Below are 16,701 nucleotides of genomic sequence, written 5' to 3'. Positions count from 1 at the left end.
ATTCAAAAATACAATATTTTGCTTACTTTCGCTCTATCGCGGTACGGAACCCTTCGTGCGCGAGTCTGAATCGCACTTGGCCGAATTTTTTAAATATTTTTTATTCATAATGCAATATCAACAAAATATTTGAACACAGGTTCTAAACAGGTTCATAACTGATGTTAATTTAAATGTGAAAATTTAAATGCAGCGAGTCTTGTGTTCATAATTGAAAATGCTTGTACACGAAAATTAAAACACGTCAAGCACTAGCATCTAGATGAACAAAGCCTGAAAATTGAATTAAATGCCAGGCTTCAACGGTGTTTTAATTTTCAACTTTATAAAAGAGTTTTTCCTAAAACAGAGGGGAAATCTAGTATCTAACAATGATAAGAAGACACGAGTGAAATAAGCAGGTATGAGGTAGCAGTTTGGAGACAGTAGAAACAGAGAAGTCATCGGAGAAGGTGAAAAAAGGATCACATGTAACTGTTATATTATGCAAACCTTGTTCCTAAAACCCCGGTCAATTCAGCACGCAACGCGACGAGTAGATGCATTTCTATTTTTGTATGGATTTGACAGATTTCAATTGCGTCAGACGTCTTGCGAATCTGTCAAATCCATACTAATTTAGAAATGCATCTACGCGTCACGTTGCGGTCTGAATCAACCCTAAAAATACATCAAATGACGTATATAAGATCCGTATTTTTATACAGTTCCGGTATCTTCAATATTGGATCACCTAATTGAAATAATATTGTCCCCTAGGAGAAGTCGCAGAGAGCTATGTCTTTTGGGACACAATTACTAGTTAGAAACAAAGATCTCAACTCTCATTGTTCTATCTGCATTGCTTCCGTGTTAGAGCGCTTACAGACGAATGGCACGTGTCGGCGGCACGCGTCGGCGGCACGCGTCGGCGGCACGCGTCGGCGGCAGTCGGCGGCAGTCGGCGGCAGCAGTCGACAGTTTATCACGCTTGCAGTTGTGACGTACCAGGTACCTACAGGCTAATTGAAAGTTAGCAAAGCAACTTGTCTATCAATGTACAGCAAGTAATTTGCATGTCATTCGCATCAATCAATACGATAAACGATCATGCGTGCACGATAGCACGTAATGCATGCCATGTTGAATTACCGTCTAGGCCCTAGGAAGCGCTAAATGCATATCTACGCGTCGCGTTGCGGTCTGAATTGACCCTTAGGGTCAGTTCACACTACAGCTGAAACGAGACTTTTGACTCCTCGTCGGTCGTGACGCATCAATATTTGGTAGATGACAGGACGATGTCATTGCACGCACCAATCCACACCGACTTGGCTCACGAGACGCTGCGTGAGTTCCAAACTTTAACCCAATATATAAGCCAGTGTTCGTGGTGTCTTGAATCTAGTGTCCGACCGAAGCTTCGGCTCCGCCAAAAAAAACCATCTTCGGCGAAACCTTCGGCTTCGGCCTAAAACCCGGCCGAAGCCGAAGGTTTCGCCAAAGGTCCGAGCAACCGTCGAAATTGAACAAACTGTTACGAAAGACTGTGTGAATCGTGAGAGAGCGACGCGACGGACCGGTCGTGTATGGAGTGGGCGCTGGGATGAGTGAGACTCACTGTCAAATACAATAAACAAACACTGTAATAAATCATTTAATTTTATATTAAGCATTTAGTGTTTATTTTATTTTTTAGTTTAGTTTCGGTCTAGTCGAGTAAAACAAAGACTGATTGATTGGTCTAATTATTGTTACTAGAGATCGCCCATTGGTCGAAATTCGACCTTACTTGCAACAACATTAGGACTACTAACTATATTTTGTAAAAAATATTGACTTCATAGTTTTTTTCAATTCTCGTCTCTGGGACTTAGCTGATCTCGGACTGGCCGTTTAAGCATTGTCTAATCTTATATCTTTAAACGAGCAATTCTTGTATATAAATATATATTTGGAATCTCGGAATCGGCTCCAACGATTTTCATGAAATTTAGTATATAGGGGGTTTCGGGGGCGCTAAATCGATCTAGCTAGGAATCCTTATTGAAAAATGTCATTTTAATTGTGTTTTATCGAATACCGAGCAAAGCTCGGTCAAATAGCTAGTAGTGTCTAAAATTAAATAAAAAAAATCAATAATCCATTTTCAATTTTTCAACTTGTTGTCAACAGCTTCAACCATAAATAAAAGAGTATAATTCGTATGTATATGCTTGTCACTCAAACATCTGTCATTTTTCCTAGTAGTAGTGTCGTAGTGTGTGTAACGTTTTATTTGTTAAAAATATATAATATGATAAAACCATAATTTTAAAATAATATTAGCTCGATGCACTCCTTCACCATATAAACTATAGCTGTGAGAAATTTCATGCACCTACGTTTCCCCATTTTTCGTAAAAAGGGTTACAAAGTTTTTGTCTCACGTATTAATATATAGATTTGTGAAATAATAAAGAAATTATGCATTCAATACCCTCCTTAGAGTCATTCTATTCTATTTTATTCATCCCAGACTACAAATAATTAATAAATAAATCACAAGCTTTTATTACTACCTCTAAATCAACTTCTATATGAAACAGTCCATATAGAGAAAAACCGTCAATATTGAAGTTTTGAAATAATTTTATTATTCATTGTAGCTTGTAGACACTTTTGAACAAAATTAATTACTGAGAGTCGAGATTAAGATTATCAACCTTCGGCTTCGGCTTCGGCTTCGGCCGAAGGTTGTGGCGATTGCCGATTAATCGGCTTCGGCTTCGGCTTCGGCCTGAAATAGACCATCGGTCGGACACTACTTGAATCCTCCTTTTTGGAAGTCGGTTAATAAAAATACAAGTATGGCACTGGTGAAACAAGCAATACTATGATCTAATGGCATCCTAACAAATCTGCACCGACTAGACTCACGGTCAGGCACTGCGTGCGTTCCAGTCTTCGTTCAAATATATTTCTGAAATATTTGTTCGAAGGTGCCAGTGCCATACAAGAAACCCTAACAAACCTAACAGTAAACTGAAATGAAATTACTTGGTAAGACTGCAAAGATTGAAAAGAAATTCAATTTCTCATATTTTTTGCTATACTACACTTTAGTTCTTCTTTCTTTTATTCCGAACAGTGCTAAAATCGAAGATTATTTGCTAACTATAGAATTAGATGACGCCCAGAACTCCGTTGCGCCAATTTTCGATTTTCGCGCGGGAATCGTACATTTTTCCGATAAGAAGCCTATTTCCCAAATTTCCTATGCCGGGACTTAAAGTATCAAAATCAGTTTAGCAAGAAAAATAGACAGACACACAGACTCACTTTCGCATTTAAGTATAATATTAAGTAAACGAAAGAAAACGGTAAACCATGATATCTATAGACAAAGCAATACAATAATTATTAAGCCATATTCCTTTGTAATCCACCATGTAAGCAGCTTTGTAAGCGGCTCACTGCAGTACGTTTCCAAACCGCAAACTTTTACTCTCATGACGTGGATGGATGCAGGATGAAATTTGGTATGCCATCCATACTAATATTATAAACGCTAAAGTGTGTCTGTCTGTTACCTCTTCACGCCCAAACCACTGAACATATTCAGCTGTTTGGTGTGGAGATGCTTTGAGACCCGGGAAAGGACAAAGGATACTTTTTATCCCGGAAAAATGCGCGATAAACGAATTATGGCCCAACCATAAAGTTAATATACCAAGCGGAATAGAGCTACAATCTCTAGCTGTCAAACGTAACCGAAATTGGTTTCATCTGTGTGTAAAAATATGTGTACGTATACACTAACCCAAGCATGATTGAACATCATTTCTATGAGATTAAATTGTCAACGTGCGGTACGTGCTGACTGGACGTCAAAAAAAGAGTGCTGCTGTCATGTATCACCCGTCTCTTTTTACCACGCATTGTTACTGTTAGTGACATCTCTCTTGCTCAGGCTTTTGTTTCTCTATTCCGCTAGGTATATTAACTTTATGGACGCGGTGTCATACATGACACCTGCTACTCCGTTGCTGCTACTACTACAGTTTATAATACATACTGACTTTTTGCTTTTTGAAAGGAAACTGATTAGATCGAACGAAGTTGCTAGTAGCACCGGGGTAGATTTGAACACTAATGACATAAAAATATTTTTAAACCCACCACGTGAGAAATCTGATTTCTATACCATGATCACTAGACACAATGTCGGAAGCCTTTACAAGCTTAATCTGACACGCTCGAGCTTGTCCTGAAATCCCCTCTTCTCCTTCTCAAAGAACTATAATAGGTGTTGAACGATAAGTAACTTAAGAAAATTTTAATCGGGCAAATTAGATTAGTCTAGTGACAAAGAGCGAACGAAGTTACATTAATTCCACCAAGTTTCAGCTTTGTCGTCGTTTATCGATTGTTAAGTAACTTGGTTTCTCAAGTTAATTGAAGCTGTGAAAATATTCATCATCTATAACTATGCCATCTAGAGTCTTTCATTACCCTTAAATTTATCCAAAAGTCTGATTCACTGTTTGTATAATTAATTTAAATTAGGTATACTTCTAAGGGCATGGAATAACCAGCTTGCTATCAAAATAAAAAAGGAATGGTGAAAAATTATACACATGCATAACAAATTAAACAAAATCTTATATTTACTTCATTGGTTTCGCTATACTATTTCCATAGTAAAAGGAGGGGAAGTAAGTTAACTTCATACAAAGGCACCTCGCGTGACTTGTACGAGTGCGCCATAGTATCAATGCGTCGCCACGTACCGCACACAATAAAATCTCGGCGCTACCCACGAAGCTAAACTGGCCGAGATTTTGTTGTGTGCCGTAGATGGCGACGCATTGATACTATGGCGCACATATACAAGCCGCGCGCGGTGCCTTTGTATGAAGATAACTTACTTCCCCTCCTTTTACTATGCTATTTCATAATGTACTTAAAATTAAAATATACACATATCAACAAACACTTTCAGTGGGAACCAGATTTGATAAATGACTTCACATCCACAGACAAACACTCACTTAAAATATTACGACCAATTTCGTGAGAATACTGTTCAGACTTTAACTTAGGGTGGGTTGCACCACTGGCGTAGATATAGTTAAGGTTAAGGTTAACGTCAAATACGGCGTCCATTATGGACTTTTACTAGGGGTTTGACAGTTCATTTGACATTTTGTTATGGTTAAAGTTAAAGTTAGTTGGTGCAACCCACCCTAAAGACTACCAAATTGGTTTTTATTGGTAACTTTAAATATATCGGTAACTTATGCGCCAACAACCTTGCTTTACTCTACTATAAATATTATCAAGGTTTGGTAGAAGCTGCCTTGGTGCTCATAGCATTCGGAAGAACGAATTTAAGCTATCGGATACACTTAACACTGGAATCACTCAATTTTTTTTATCGAGGGTTCTCAACCACAGCGACGAATGAGGAATTAAAGCTTAGAAATTGCATGGTCCAATAATAGTTGAAACAATCGCGTCGCATTCTAGATCTAGATTTCGCATTGCATACATTATATAAATATTGCCAAAATGTTTTACCTATTAGAATGCGACGAGAGAGTTCCTTTTTCTAGACCTCGTGCATAAGTGGTAACAACTACATCGTTAGTCTACAAGCTATTTCGGAAACTGCCACGTTTTTTGCTGCTGGGCAGGTGGTTCCTTTGCTGGTGGTTTGACTGTAACTGCTGCCTTTTGACTGGCTGCTACATTGTTGTCACTTCTGTCCCACCCGTGAGACTCGTGCTCGTGGACGTGCTCATGATGATCAGGCGAAGGGAACCACTCCGATATCCATACCGGTCTCCAGATCTTCTTGACTCCCGGCACCCAAATTTGCTTCCAGTCCGGTACCCAAATCTGTTTCCACGCTTCTTTCCATTCGAGTTTCTTGTCCGGTACCCAGATGAGTTTCTTAGATGGCTTCCAGATCTGCTTCCAAGCTTCCTTCCATACCAGTTTCTTGTCGTCAATCCAGATTTGCTTCTTCTCAGTTCTCCAGATTTGCTTCCACTCGTCCTTCCATTCGAGTTTCTTGTCGGGAATCCAAATTTGTTTCTTAGCCGGTTTCCAATATTTCTTCCATACAGGCTTCCAGATCAATTTCTTTCTCCATAAATCATGAGACGTGTACTCCCAACCCTCGTGGTCTTTGCCTAGATATTTTTCACCGGGGACACCTTCTTTGACCCATTCAGGTACGTATATCTTTTTCCAGGCCGGAACCTGTATATCTTTCCAACCGGGCACTACGATATTTTTCCATACCGGGACAGTGATTTTCTTCCAGTCGGGTACCTTAACTTCCTTCCAGGCCGGGACTTTTATCGGTTTCCACACGGGTTTGTAAATTTTCTTCCAATCTGGGACCTTAATTTCTTTCCAAACGGGAATTTTCGTCGGAACCCAGATGGGTTTCCAGATTTTCTTCCAGGAAGGCTTCCATATTTGTTTCTTAGCCGGTTTCCAAATTTTCTTCCATCCGGGCTTCCAGATAAGTTTCTTTTTCCAGTATCCTGGGTCGTGGTGGTCATGGTGATCGTGGTGATCGTCCACGTGGTGCTCCTCGACATGCTCGTCGTGTAAGTCGTGGTGATCGTGTATGTCGTGGTGGTCGTGGACGTCGTGATGGTCGAAGTCATGATGATCGTGATGATCGTCGATCACCTCATGGTGATCGCCGTGCGGTTGTAAGTTGTCGTGATCCTGAAACGGGTTGACTAAATCCAGCGGCGGCGCGGGATAGTCGTAGCCCACTCGTTTCTGTATGCTGTTGGACTGGACCGTCTGTTCCACCTGCTGTGCCTGTTGATGCTGCGGTAGCAACGCCTTGCCGGTGACTAGAGCGACATGAAGTATTACCCCGAGGGTAATCTGAAACAAGGCAAAATTTCGTCAACTCAAAAAATAAACATGGAAACGCAAGCACGCAAAGCGAATCGTCAACAATTACTCAAAACTCCAATTACAATAACGCACAGCTCATTAATAAAACATCAACAAAATGAATGAACGTTCGAATGCATAAAATAAACGTCGTTATTGACCCATCCTACGTTTAAGGCAGATATTGCACAGGTTGCGTCATTTATTTTGATACGTATCGCTTATGTAACGAAATGAGTAAGACGAGGAAAGTAGAATTATATCTATGACCATTCCCGTTGTAGGAAGTACTTGTCCGCACCATGGACAGAGAAAGTCAGTTTGATCATCTCATTAACATAGTCTGCAGACTGCAACCGTAATATTAACAAATTCGCACCTCACGGTACCACATTTTATCGTCTTCCATCATGATGATCCATTTTCAGCCTACGCGGTAATTCTAGTATATTTTAACCTGTCTTAGTTGATTCATAAGAGACGAAAAGGTCTAACAATCTAAGTAAATTCTTAATCAATTATGTAAATTCTAATCAATTAAATTCTAAGCAAATTCTTAATAATTATTATTATGCTTGTGTCACACAGTCCTTAGAATAGAATATTATGTCTGTGACACAATACCTCTATTGATCTGATTTGTGTCATAACTTGGTCAAAAATCGAGTATGTGCTAGATTTTTGACCTCAAGGCTTATATCACACAGGATATGTTGCAAGACATCATCTTTATAATCACAATAGAAAACAGCTTGAAAGCTCTTAATGATTGAACCTATCTTTTTAGACTGGTAGCCAATTTCTTTTTTCCTAGCACTCATAGGAACGTACCAATTTAGCACTCCTATTTCTTTTTTGGTCACAAAATCCCGGTCACCGATTTTCGGATGGAGGTACTCGTATGATTAAAAATGGATTGCTCTGCTAGCGTATACAGGGAACTGGATTTACGTATTTAATTAAAATAATCGCTAAATGGACATCTAGTATTTAACCTGTCGTAGTTAATTCATAAGAGACGAAAAGGTCTAAAGATCAAAGTAAATTCTTCTTCTAAAATTTTGGGTCAGAAAGAAGTGCATGTCATAATTATTAATTACGCGTTTTCGTAACATAATACCTCTGACACTCAATCATTAAGTAAGTATAAAAATCTATCATACTTTAGAGAAACCCACAAGTTGAAATATTCATAAATATTTATTTTCCAATAGTTTTTGCTATCGAATAATTAATAATTATTACAAACACAATAAATTATAAAAAATGTAAAGAAATAAAAGTATAGATTGTTATTACATAAGATAATATAATATTGTCGTGATAATATTAATATGTTTTTTGCAATCGCCATTACGTAAGAGCGTTACAAAAATAACATTTATGGAATACAGAATAATTTATTTCGACATGTGACCCAAAAGAAAAAACTTCTGGGTCAACTTTTTTATCACTTCTTACGCCTTATACAAAACAATTTATTTAAACAATTTAGGTATTTATGTAAATAAGCAGATGGCTGGTCAGATAATAAGTAATGACTGATGACATATTATTTTCCCACCGATATATTTGTATGCAATACTGTAGGAGGTGATTATGTGCTAATGGTTAATTACTTAACTGTTAGACAATAATACATAATAGCTCGGAAGTCTTAAGAAAATTAAAATTATACTCGCGTTGATTAAGGGTCAATTCAGACCGCATCGCGACGTGCATTTCTAAATATGAGTTGAATTGACAAATTTGCATGACGTCTGACGGAATTGAAATTAGTCAAATCCACACAAATTCAGAAATGCATCTACGCGTCGCGTTGCGGTCTGAATTGACCCATGTATATTGTATACCTTAGGCCTTAGCGTAAGAGTTAGCGATCAATTTTTGACATTTGCATTGATCAAACTATATACAACTTCACGTTGGAAGAAGATGGAGATAGACATCGTCTACACTCTACACTTGGACTGTTCCCCAACCTGTGGTCCGCGGACCCCTGGGGGTCCGCGAGTATACGTACGGGGGTCCGCGGTGTCGTCTCTGGATTACACATAATCAGATTTTTTTGCTGTTTATTTTATTAAGGGGGTCCCTAAAAACTGTACATGATTTCCTAGGAGTCTGTGGCAGACAAAGGTTGTCAAACACTGCTCTACAGCATACGCCGTACACAATCGATCATCAACCGCAGACGAATACGGCTCTAAACATTGTCCATTATGGACCAGACCATTATGCAACTAATTTAAACCGGTGCTAAAATACAAAATCCGCAACCAAAAGTAGCATTACATAACAAACATGCGTTTAAATTAGATATTCGTAAAAAGGATCGGAAGTTTATGCAAAATATTGCTAAGTTTGTCGGGTCAGGTTGTCATTTTTCAGTCTTTACATAAGCATAGTGAAACCGCGGGAAAGTCCATTATCACAATTGACAGCTTATAAAGTGGGGTTAAAATTAGTACTAACGTTAAAGTTACGTAACGTGCAGGAACTAAACGCCAAGACTTTGGTTAACTGTCGGTTAGTTACTTTTTTGGTGCTTAAGAAGCAATTAAGCTAAAGTAGGTATCACGCTAATGAATGGCTTTTTGTATTCTTATACATAATATTTTAAATGGAACTAGGAATACGTAACATTTTCTGACAATTGACCGAAACGAAAAGGAACTTGATGCGTAAAAGCAATACAAAATTGATAATAAAATAACGCTATTTGTTATCTCAATTTTATATCTTCTGCATGGTCTAGTTTCGTCATCGGTATGCTCTGATCCTTACATGTTCCATCAAAGAAATTGTTCATAAGCAGTTTACAGGCCTACGTAATTTGGTCAGAATATGTCAATTCAATTTAATTCGTGATCTGTCGCCTAGTTTTAACAAAACGCGGCCAAATTACGTAGGTCCGCCATCTGCCTGTGAATCAACTTCTCTGATAGTACAATGTTAGCACATATTTGTGTTTTGCGTCCTATTACAATAGTCATAAGGTGTTATGTGGTACAATAGTTTAGTAAGTTTGTTAGCATTATTAGGCCGCAGTCTGTCATACTAACATAATATTATTATTTCACAAGCGTTTATATTTTGTTAAAATGTATTATATTTGCATTAAAAAATATATCATTACTTAATACACAAATAAATTTAATAATTTATTGGATACAAGATTACGGTTCAGTGTGTTACAATCTTTTTGTGCGATCGAGTCTGCGGCGCCCATTACAGTCGACATGGCGATCGGCGCGGTCATGCCGACTGTATGGGCGCCGCAGACTCGATCGCACAAAAAGTCTGTCGTCTGCGATCTTCCTTAGTGTATTTCTAGTAAAGTATCTCTTTTTTACTGTATGAGAGTAGAAGAGAGATAAAGACGTGATATTGAAAACGAATACCCTTGTGACTTTGTCTTGCTGATAATTTTCATTTCTAGATCAGAATTATTCAGACTGTATCTTACCCTGGAAATAGATCTAACTCTTGTTGTCAAAATCTAAGCTAGAATTCGGATCTAGAGATGAGATTACGGTTATACAATCATCATAATAATATTAATTGACCATTTTAAAGTCAGATTGCACCGAAACGGGTTACGCGGCTTAGGCACAATAGCGACACAAAAATTTACGGTTGTATGCATGGCGTTCTATGTTTGCGTGTATTTTAATTATTGTTTTGTCAATGACGGGTTTTAATATAAAAGACAAAGTGACACTTTCATAAAGGAAAAGTGTCACATTGCCTCTAAAACTTTACATTTATTCTATTTTTACACATGTCTGTTGCAAAGGATCGGTCTGTCAGTTTTTATATATCCGTATGAAAATATAAAAATATTTATGTTCATCTGCAAGTTATTTATAATACCGGCGAAGCCTCAATTATAATATATAATATTTACTTAATTTATTCAAAAACGTCACCATAACTCCATGTTCAAGATGGAGTAGTTAATAATCGAGAGCGCACGTACGTTGTTAAATCCTAATAAGTAATGTGAAAGTATGTTTGTTACTCAATTACTCCATAAATTACGTCACGTTTAATTTATATCATCGGAGATTGTTATTTAATCGGCGCTTTATTGATATGTCATTTAAAATTAAGTAAGCTTAAATTGTTATCGGGTATGATAATTTTTGTTCTTCTTAACAATAATTGGTCGGCTAACTTTGCGGCTTTGGATGTACATTAGTGACTTTAAATAGACATAAACTAAAAAGAGTATTAAATTTCGACCCAAAAGTTTGTCGACCCCTGACTTAGCCTCTAAAGTTCGCTTAGGTGATAGGTGATCTGGGTTAAAGTTCATCAAAGCTTAAATCATGTTATGTATCTCGAATCTAAACATTTAATGGCTCATGGGTCATAACTTCATGAGTTACGTACTTTAACACTTCGGTACACATTTGTTTTTTGCACTAATTAGTAAGGATGAAAACCATGCAATTATGAACCAGAAGCATAATATCAATGTTTTCAATTGAATTATTAATAAACCATTAGCAAAACAGAATAGCCACACAATAGTCTATTCACAACAGTGGGAAAAAGCGGGAGCAACAATGCAAAGAACTTTTATATCTAATCAAGATCTCTGTCAAGTTTCCGAGGTAATGGGAACGAATTGTGTTGTATTTAATGCGATTGTATATTTTTTTGATTTACGCTTCCTATAGTGTTTATACTCACGGCGATTAGTGTCATTTTTACACTTTTTACTTTATGTGTGCTTTTATAAGAGTTGTGCTATTTGTGGTAAAAAAGAAGTTTTCGAACTCTTCATTCGAACTTATATCTTTTCACGTGGTCATATTGAGAATTGTGCAAAATTTTATTAGAATATGTTATGTAGATACTTAAAACGGTATGCAACGAAAGTCGGTTAAAACACTTGTATACCCTTATAATATTATTTTAAATATGTTACGAATAAAACAACATTATTCAAGTGATTCAAACTAACAAATCAGTAAAAGCTGGGATCCCGCTTAATTTGCATTGCATTTTAGAATTTAAATTCGCAACACTTTATGTAAACGCATTAAATGTGTACGAAATTTTATCATTATGTCAACCGATCTGTCTTGTTTTTTATGATACATATTTCGTTACTTAAAACTTTGTTAAATCGATCGATAAATAAGACAAATAAAATATACTGTTACAAGTCTTTCACCAGAGCTTAAAAGCTGCAAGATGAACATGGTATATTATGATCCTTTTAAAATTTTTGATAATTTGGCATATTTTTCAGCCCGTTTACTGTACTATAATTTTTATATTACCGTATTCAAAATAAAATAAATAATGTTAAGTTTTATGTACAATTTACAATGAAAATGTTGTTTTTATAAATTCAGAACTGCATGCTTATAAATCCCACAGCAAGTAACAACCAATATAAAGCTAATAACCCAAACTTATTAAGTAATTCTAAATTAAATAATAAACTAACTAATTAATTAGTAGTTTTTAATAAACTTTAACACCAACCGTTACATTCAAAGCTTACGTAAACTCGACTTGGAATATTATATTATAATATTTTGTCATAGGAATTGACTGCCCTAATTCGATTTGAACCATTTAGAACCACTAATGGCACATCACTAAATTACCACTCCGCTACATCAGCTGCTGTTAGTTATAGTGGTCGTTAGCAATGAGCCAACCGTTAGTACTTGTTACACCGAAAGTGATTGTATACTTATTAAATTCAAAGGGATCAAACTTAAAAAAAAAAAAAAAAAAAAAAAAAACTAAAATCAATATCCATTAAAAATATATACTTAATTTTTAGGGTTCCATACCCAAAGAGTAAAAACGGGACCCTATTACTGAGAATTCGATGTCTGTCTGTCTGTCTCCAGGCTGTATCTCGAGAACCGCTATAGCTAGACTTCTGAAATATTCACAGATTGTGTATTATAACATCTGTTGCCGCTATAACAACAAATTACTAAAACAAAATAAAGATATCTATAAAGTAAAAAAAAAAAAAAGTATAATAAACGTGATTTTTCTCTATAACAGTACTTAATCCTTCGTGCGCGAGTCCGACTCGCACTTGGTCGATATTTAACACTAAAACGCACTCCCGATTTTTTTAAATTTTCACCCCCTTCATCCCATACCTTACCGAACCCACAACACTAAAAATAAATAACTGACCACTTGGCTCCAAATCCCTCGCATGGTGAGGCGGGGGCGGCCGCAGTAGAGCCTCTAAACTGTTATACTCTACCGCATGTTGTAACCTATGTGCTTATATACCCGGCGCCGCAGGGGGGGTCGACTTTCGCTCTTCCTCATAGTGTCCTGCAGATACACCTTCCGTCATATCTTTCACTTAAAATTAATAACTGAACTCTCTTTAAGTAATTAGACTTTTTGCAGATTAATAAAACCCCCAAAAACAGTATAATTATCTTCTTTATTTTGCAAGATTAACAGAACAAATTATATTACTTTAAACACAGCGTTTTTCTTTAGGTTCGAGCTCTGACAAAATATATACATTTTTTCAGGAATTTACTAAAAAGATTCTAATTTATATTTAGTGTGCCAATTCGCAACAAGTCTAAAGCTAAAGCCTGTTTTTTCTTTAACTTAGCAATTAAGAATATCTATATCCTGTAGATACATCAAGACCTTCCGTCATATCTTTCACTTAAAATTTTTCGCTGTTAAGCATTAGTGTCCTAACCCGTCATTTTTAGGGTTCCGTAGCCAAATGGCAAAAACGGAACCTTTATAGATTCGTCATGTCTGTCTGTCTGTCTGTCTGCCTGTCTGTCTCCCTTCATGGGCGAGTCCAACTCGCACTTGGCCGGTTTTTTTGTTGTTAAATTTTGAATGCAGTCTTGTTCTAAATTATCTAAACAACATAACTGCATTCATAACTCAATACGTAATTTATTTGCTAGTTTTCTACGGAAAAAGATGTTCTGATTAACCCCCGACAAAAAAGAGGGGTGTTATTAACCCCGACAAAAAAGAGGGGTATTATTAACCCCCGACAAAAAAGAGGGATGTTATAAGTTGGACGTGTCTGTCTGTCTGTCTGTTTGTCTGTGTGTGTATCTGTCCGTGGCATCGTAGCATCCAAACGGGTGGACCGATTTTGATCTATTTTTTTTGTTTGAAAGCTGACATGATCGAGAGTGTTCTTAGCTATAATTCATCATCATCAGCCTGCTCAGTCCTGGATAATCAGGGTTTATCTGGTTCATGAAAGGCCGTTAGCAACTTGTAGTCGTTTGATGGGTTTTATATTTCATTCTAGTTCGTGATATTTGTGAATATACAATATACGTATACACATAATAATGGAAAGTTGACCTGGTGCTGCAGCATCATCTGGTTATCAATAGGATACCCAACTCCTCGCCAACTAAGAGCAGAGGTTTCGTGTTTGGGTTCATTTTAATTGTGACAACCAGTAAGAAGTAGATAAAGTATAAACAGTAAATAGTTACATGCTGCTGCTGCAGCATCACCTCGATTCTATAGGAATCGAGCTTCGTATGAACGCAAAGTGGAGGTTTCATGTTTGGGCTCATTTTAACGGTCTCATCGAAAAGGACATGAGAATATGATTCTGTTGATAGGAATTATTTTGCACTATAACCAACACAAGTTTAAAAAGTATGAAACAAAATTAAATTAAGAAATTTAAAAAAAACCCCGCCAAAACAACTTTAAAAAGTAGGTAATGAAATAATATTTACTGCCTTTAAGTTCAAATAATTCCTAACTTGTGTAAAGTAATATTTTAGTCCATAATTGTTGTCAAGGTGTGTCGGGAGACCGCTAATGTAGATGTTTAATTTCACTTAACAAGTTTAAGGATCAATTCACAGCGATCTGTATCGAGATAGGTAATCAGCGACTTGGCGGTTGTAGGCTGTAGTTCACTTGGCGGTCCCCCGACACACCGTGACAACAATTATGGACTAAAATATTACTTTACACAAGTTAGGAATTATTTGAACTTAAAGGCAGTAAATATTATTTCATTACTTTTTAAAGTTGTTTTGGCGGGGGTTTTTTTAAATTTCTTAATTTATCTTTTCATACTATAATATTCAAATGTCATTAAAGGTCATACAATCATGAAATCATTTTTAAGTTTACTTAAGGCGAGGATAAACCCCAATTGGTTATTCCGTGACTCCCGGTTTACCTAGTTCCAATATAATAACGAAGTGTTAAAAAATATGAGATATAAAGCACAATATTTAAAATACCTTAAACCATAAACATTTTAATAAAACGTAATACTTTGGCTGTAATTAATTTACAAACTTACCTCCGAAAAAACTCTATTTCATCGAAATATAAGTATTAACTTGGATAATTGTACATTTTATTTGAATAAATTGTTAGTAAATCTATATTAAAAATTCTTTAACCGAACAATTTTGTTTCTTAATATTTATTTCCAAAGATATTTAAAAAAAACATGAAAAATAGAGAAGATCCGCCCGAGAACCTGTAGTTTTATGCTAAGCTAAAATGAATCTTATTGCGATGCGTATACGCTTGGTCTTTGGTTGTGTGCAAGGTTATCGTTTTTGATTGAGATTAATCCCCGCCTTAAATATTGAAAAAATCGTCCTACAAATAGTTCAAACATTTAACGATAATGCCCACTGACCACCCCATATTATTAGTACCTACCCAAGACTTCGTGTGGGCAACAGAAAATCCCAGGGAACAGGGTAAATATTGCTGCAATAGTCTGGTCAGCTCTATTTGTGACGAACATCAACAAAATCGCTTCAGTAGTTTCGGAGCTTATTCGATGCGCACAAGTAAACAAACCATAGCAAGGTAGAGTATGAAGATATACACCTTATATATAAAATTCTCGTGTCACAATTTTAGTTACCTTACTCCTCCGAAACGGCTTTACTGATTTTCACCAAATTTTATATGCATATTCAGTGGGTCTGGGAATCGGCTAATGGCTACTTTTTATATTGATAAGTGCATTTGTTGAATAAATAATAGTAAATTATTACAACTTGAGACTGACCGCGACCATTGTTTGTGCGACGGGATAGCGATGGACGTTACCATGGTGCCATACTTATTTACTCACTTCAATAAAATAATATGGGCGAAATACTACATAAAATACTCGTAGGTATAAACTATAAAATTTCCTAGAGGAGATACAATAATGCCTTCCACACCGATTTCGGTGACGGTGACCGGTTTCATTAAAACCAGGCCAGCTAATCTGAAGTAATTTTATGTTCCCAAGTGTGCGCAATTCACAAGATTTCCCTCTTTTCCTTCGCACTATCATAATATAAACCAGTAGCACGGACAACTGACACGACTAGGAAGGGATCAGCGTAGGACCTACATTTTACATGCCCATTCGACCCATATCTTACTTATCGAACAATAAGGTGATTAGCCTGCATTGTCCTAACAAAACTTCGAATTCACATGCTTGCAACGCGGGGATCGAACCTAAGACCTTCTTGTCAAGAGCCACGCTTTAAACCACTGGACCACGGAGACGTTAATATTGATAAGACAGCTGTAAAGCACCTTGTCAAGTACCACCAGTACAAAAGACGTTGTTGCTATAGGCCAGTAGCTTGTCCCCGACCAAAAAACGGGTGTGTTACTCGTTGGGTGTTACCTACGAATAAATAGATAGTTTATAGGGTGTTACACATTTGACGTCTTTCAGTCCGTCTGTCTGTAATCTGTATATCTGTCTGTTTGTGTGTCTGTCCATCCGTGATAGCATAATTTAAGCCGGGGGACCAGTTCATCATA

General features: G+C 36.7%; 1 protein-coding gene across 1 annotated transcript; it reads right to left on the bottom strand.

Moving 5' to 3' along the window:
• Positions 1 to 5,213: 5,213 nt before the first annotated feature.
• LOC121739296 lies at positions 5,214 to 13,123 on the bottom strand. The gene is made up of 2 exons (XM_042131673.1): positions 13,072 to 13,123; positions 5,214 to 6,876 (listed from the first exon to the last, which is right to left on the bottom strand). Exons 1-2 carry the CDS (start codon positions 13,093 to 13,095, stop codon positions 5,620 to 5,622), a joined length of 1,281 nt encoding a protein of 426 aa, XP_041987607.1. The 5' UTR covers positions 13,096 to 13,123; the 3' UTR covers positions 5,214 to 5,619.
• Positions 13,124 to 16,701: the final 3,578 nt, after the last annotated feature.

Source organism: Aricia agestis, chromosome Z (genome assembly GCF_905147365.1).
Source record: "Aricia agestis chromosome Z, ilAriAges1.1, whole genome shotgun sequence".
Classification (NCBI taxonomy): Eukaryota; Metazoa; Arthropoda; class Insecta; order Lepidoptera; family Lycaenidae; genus Aricia; species Aricia agestis.
This window is presented reverse-complemented; position numbering and strand designations above follow the sequence as displayed.

Excerpts from the sequence above, each read along its gene's own strand:
- LOC121739296 (XM_042131673.1), bottom strand. The coding sequence starts at position 13,095 with ATGCGAGGGATTTGGAGCCAAGTG. Across the intron at positions 6,877-13,071 it reads GAGGGATTTGGAGCCAAGTG|ATTACCCTCGGGGTAATACT; the intron begins GTCAGTTATTTA and ends GCCTTGTTTCAG.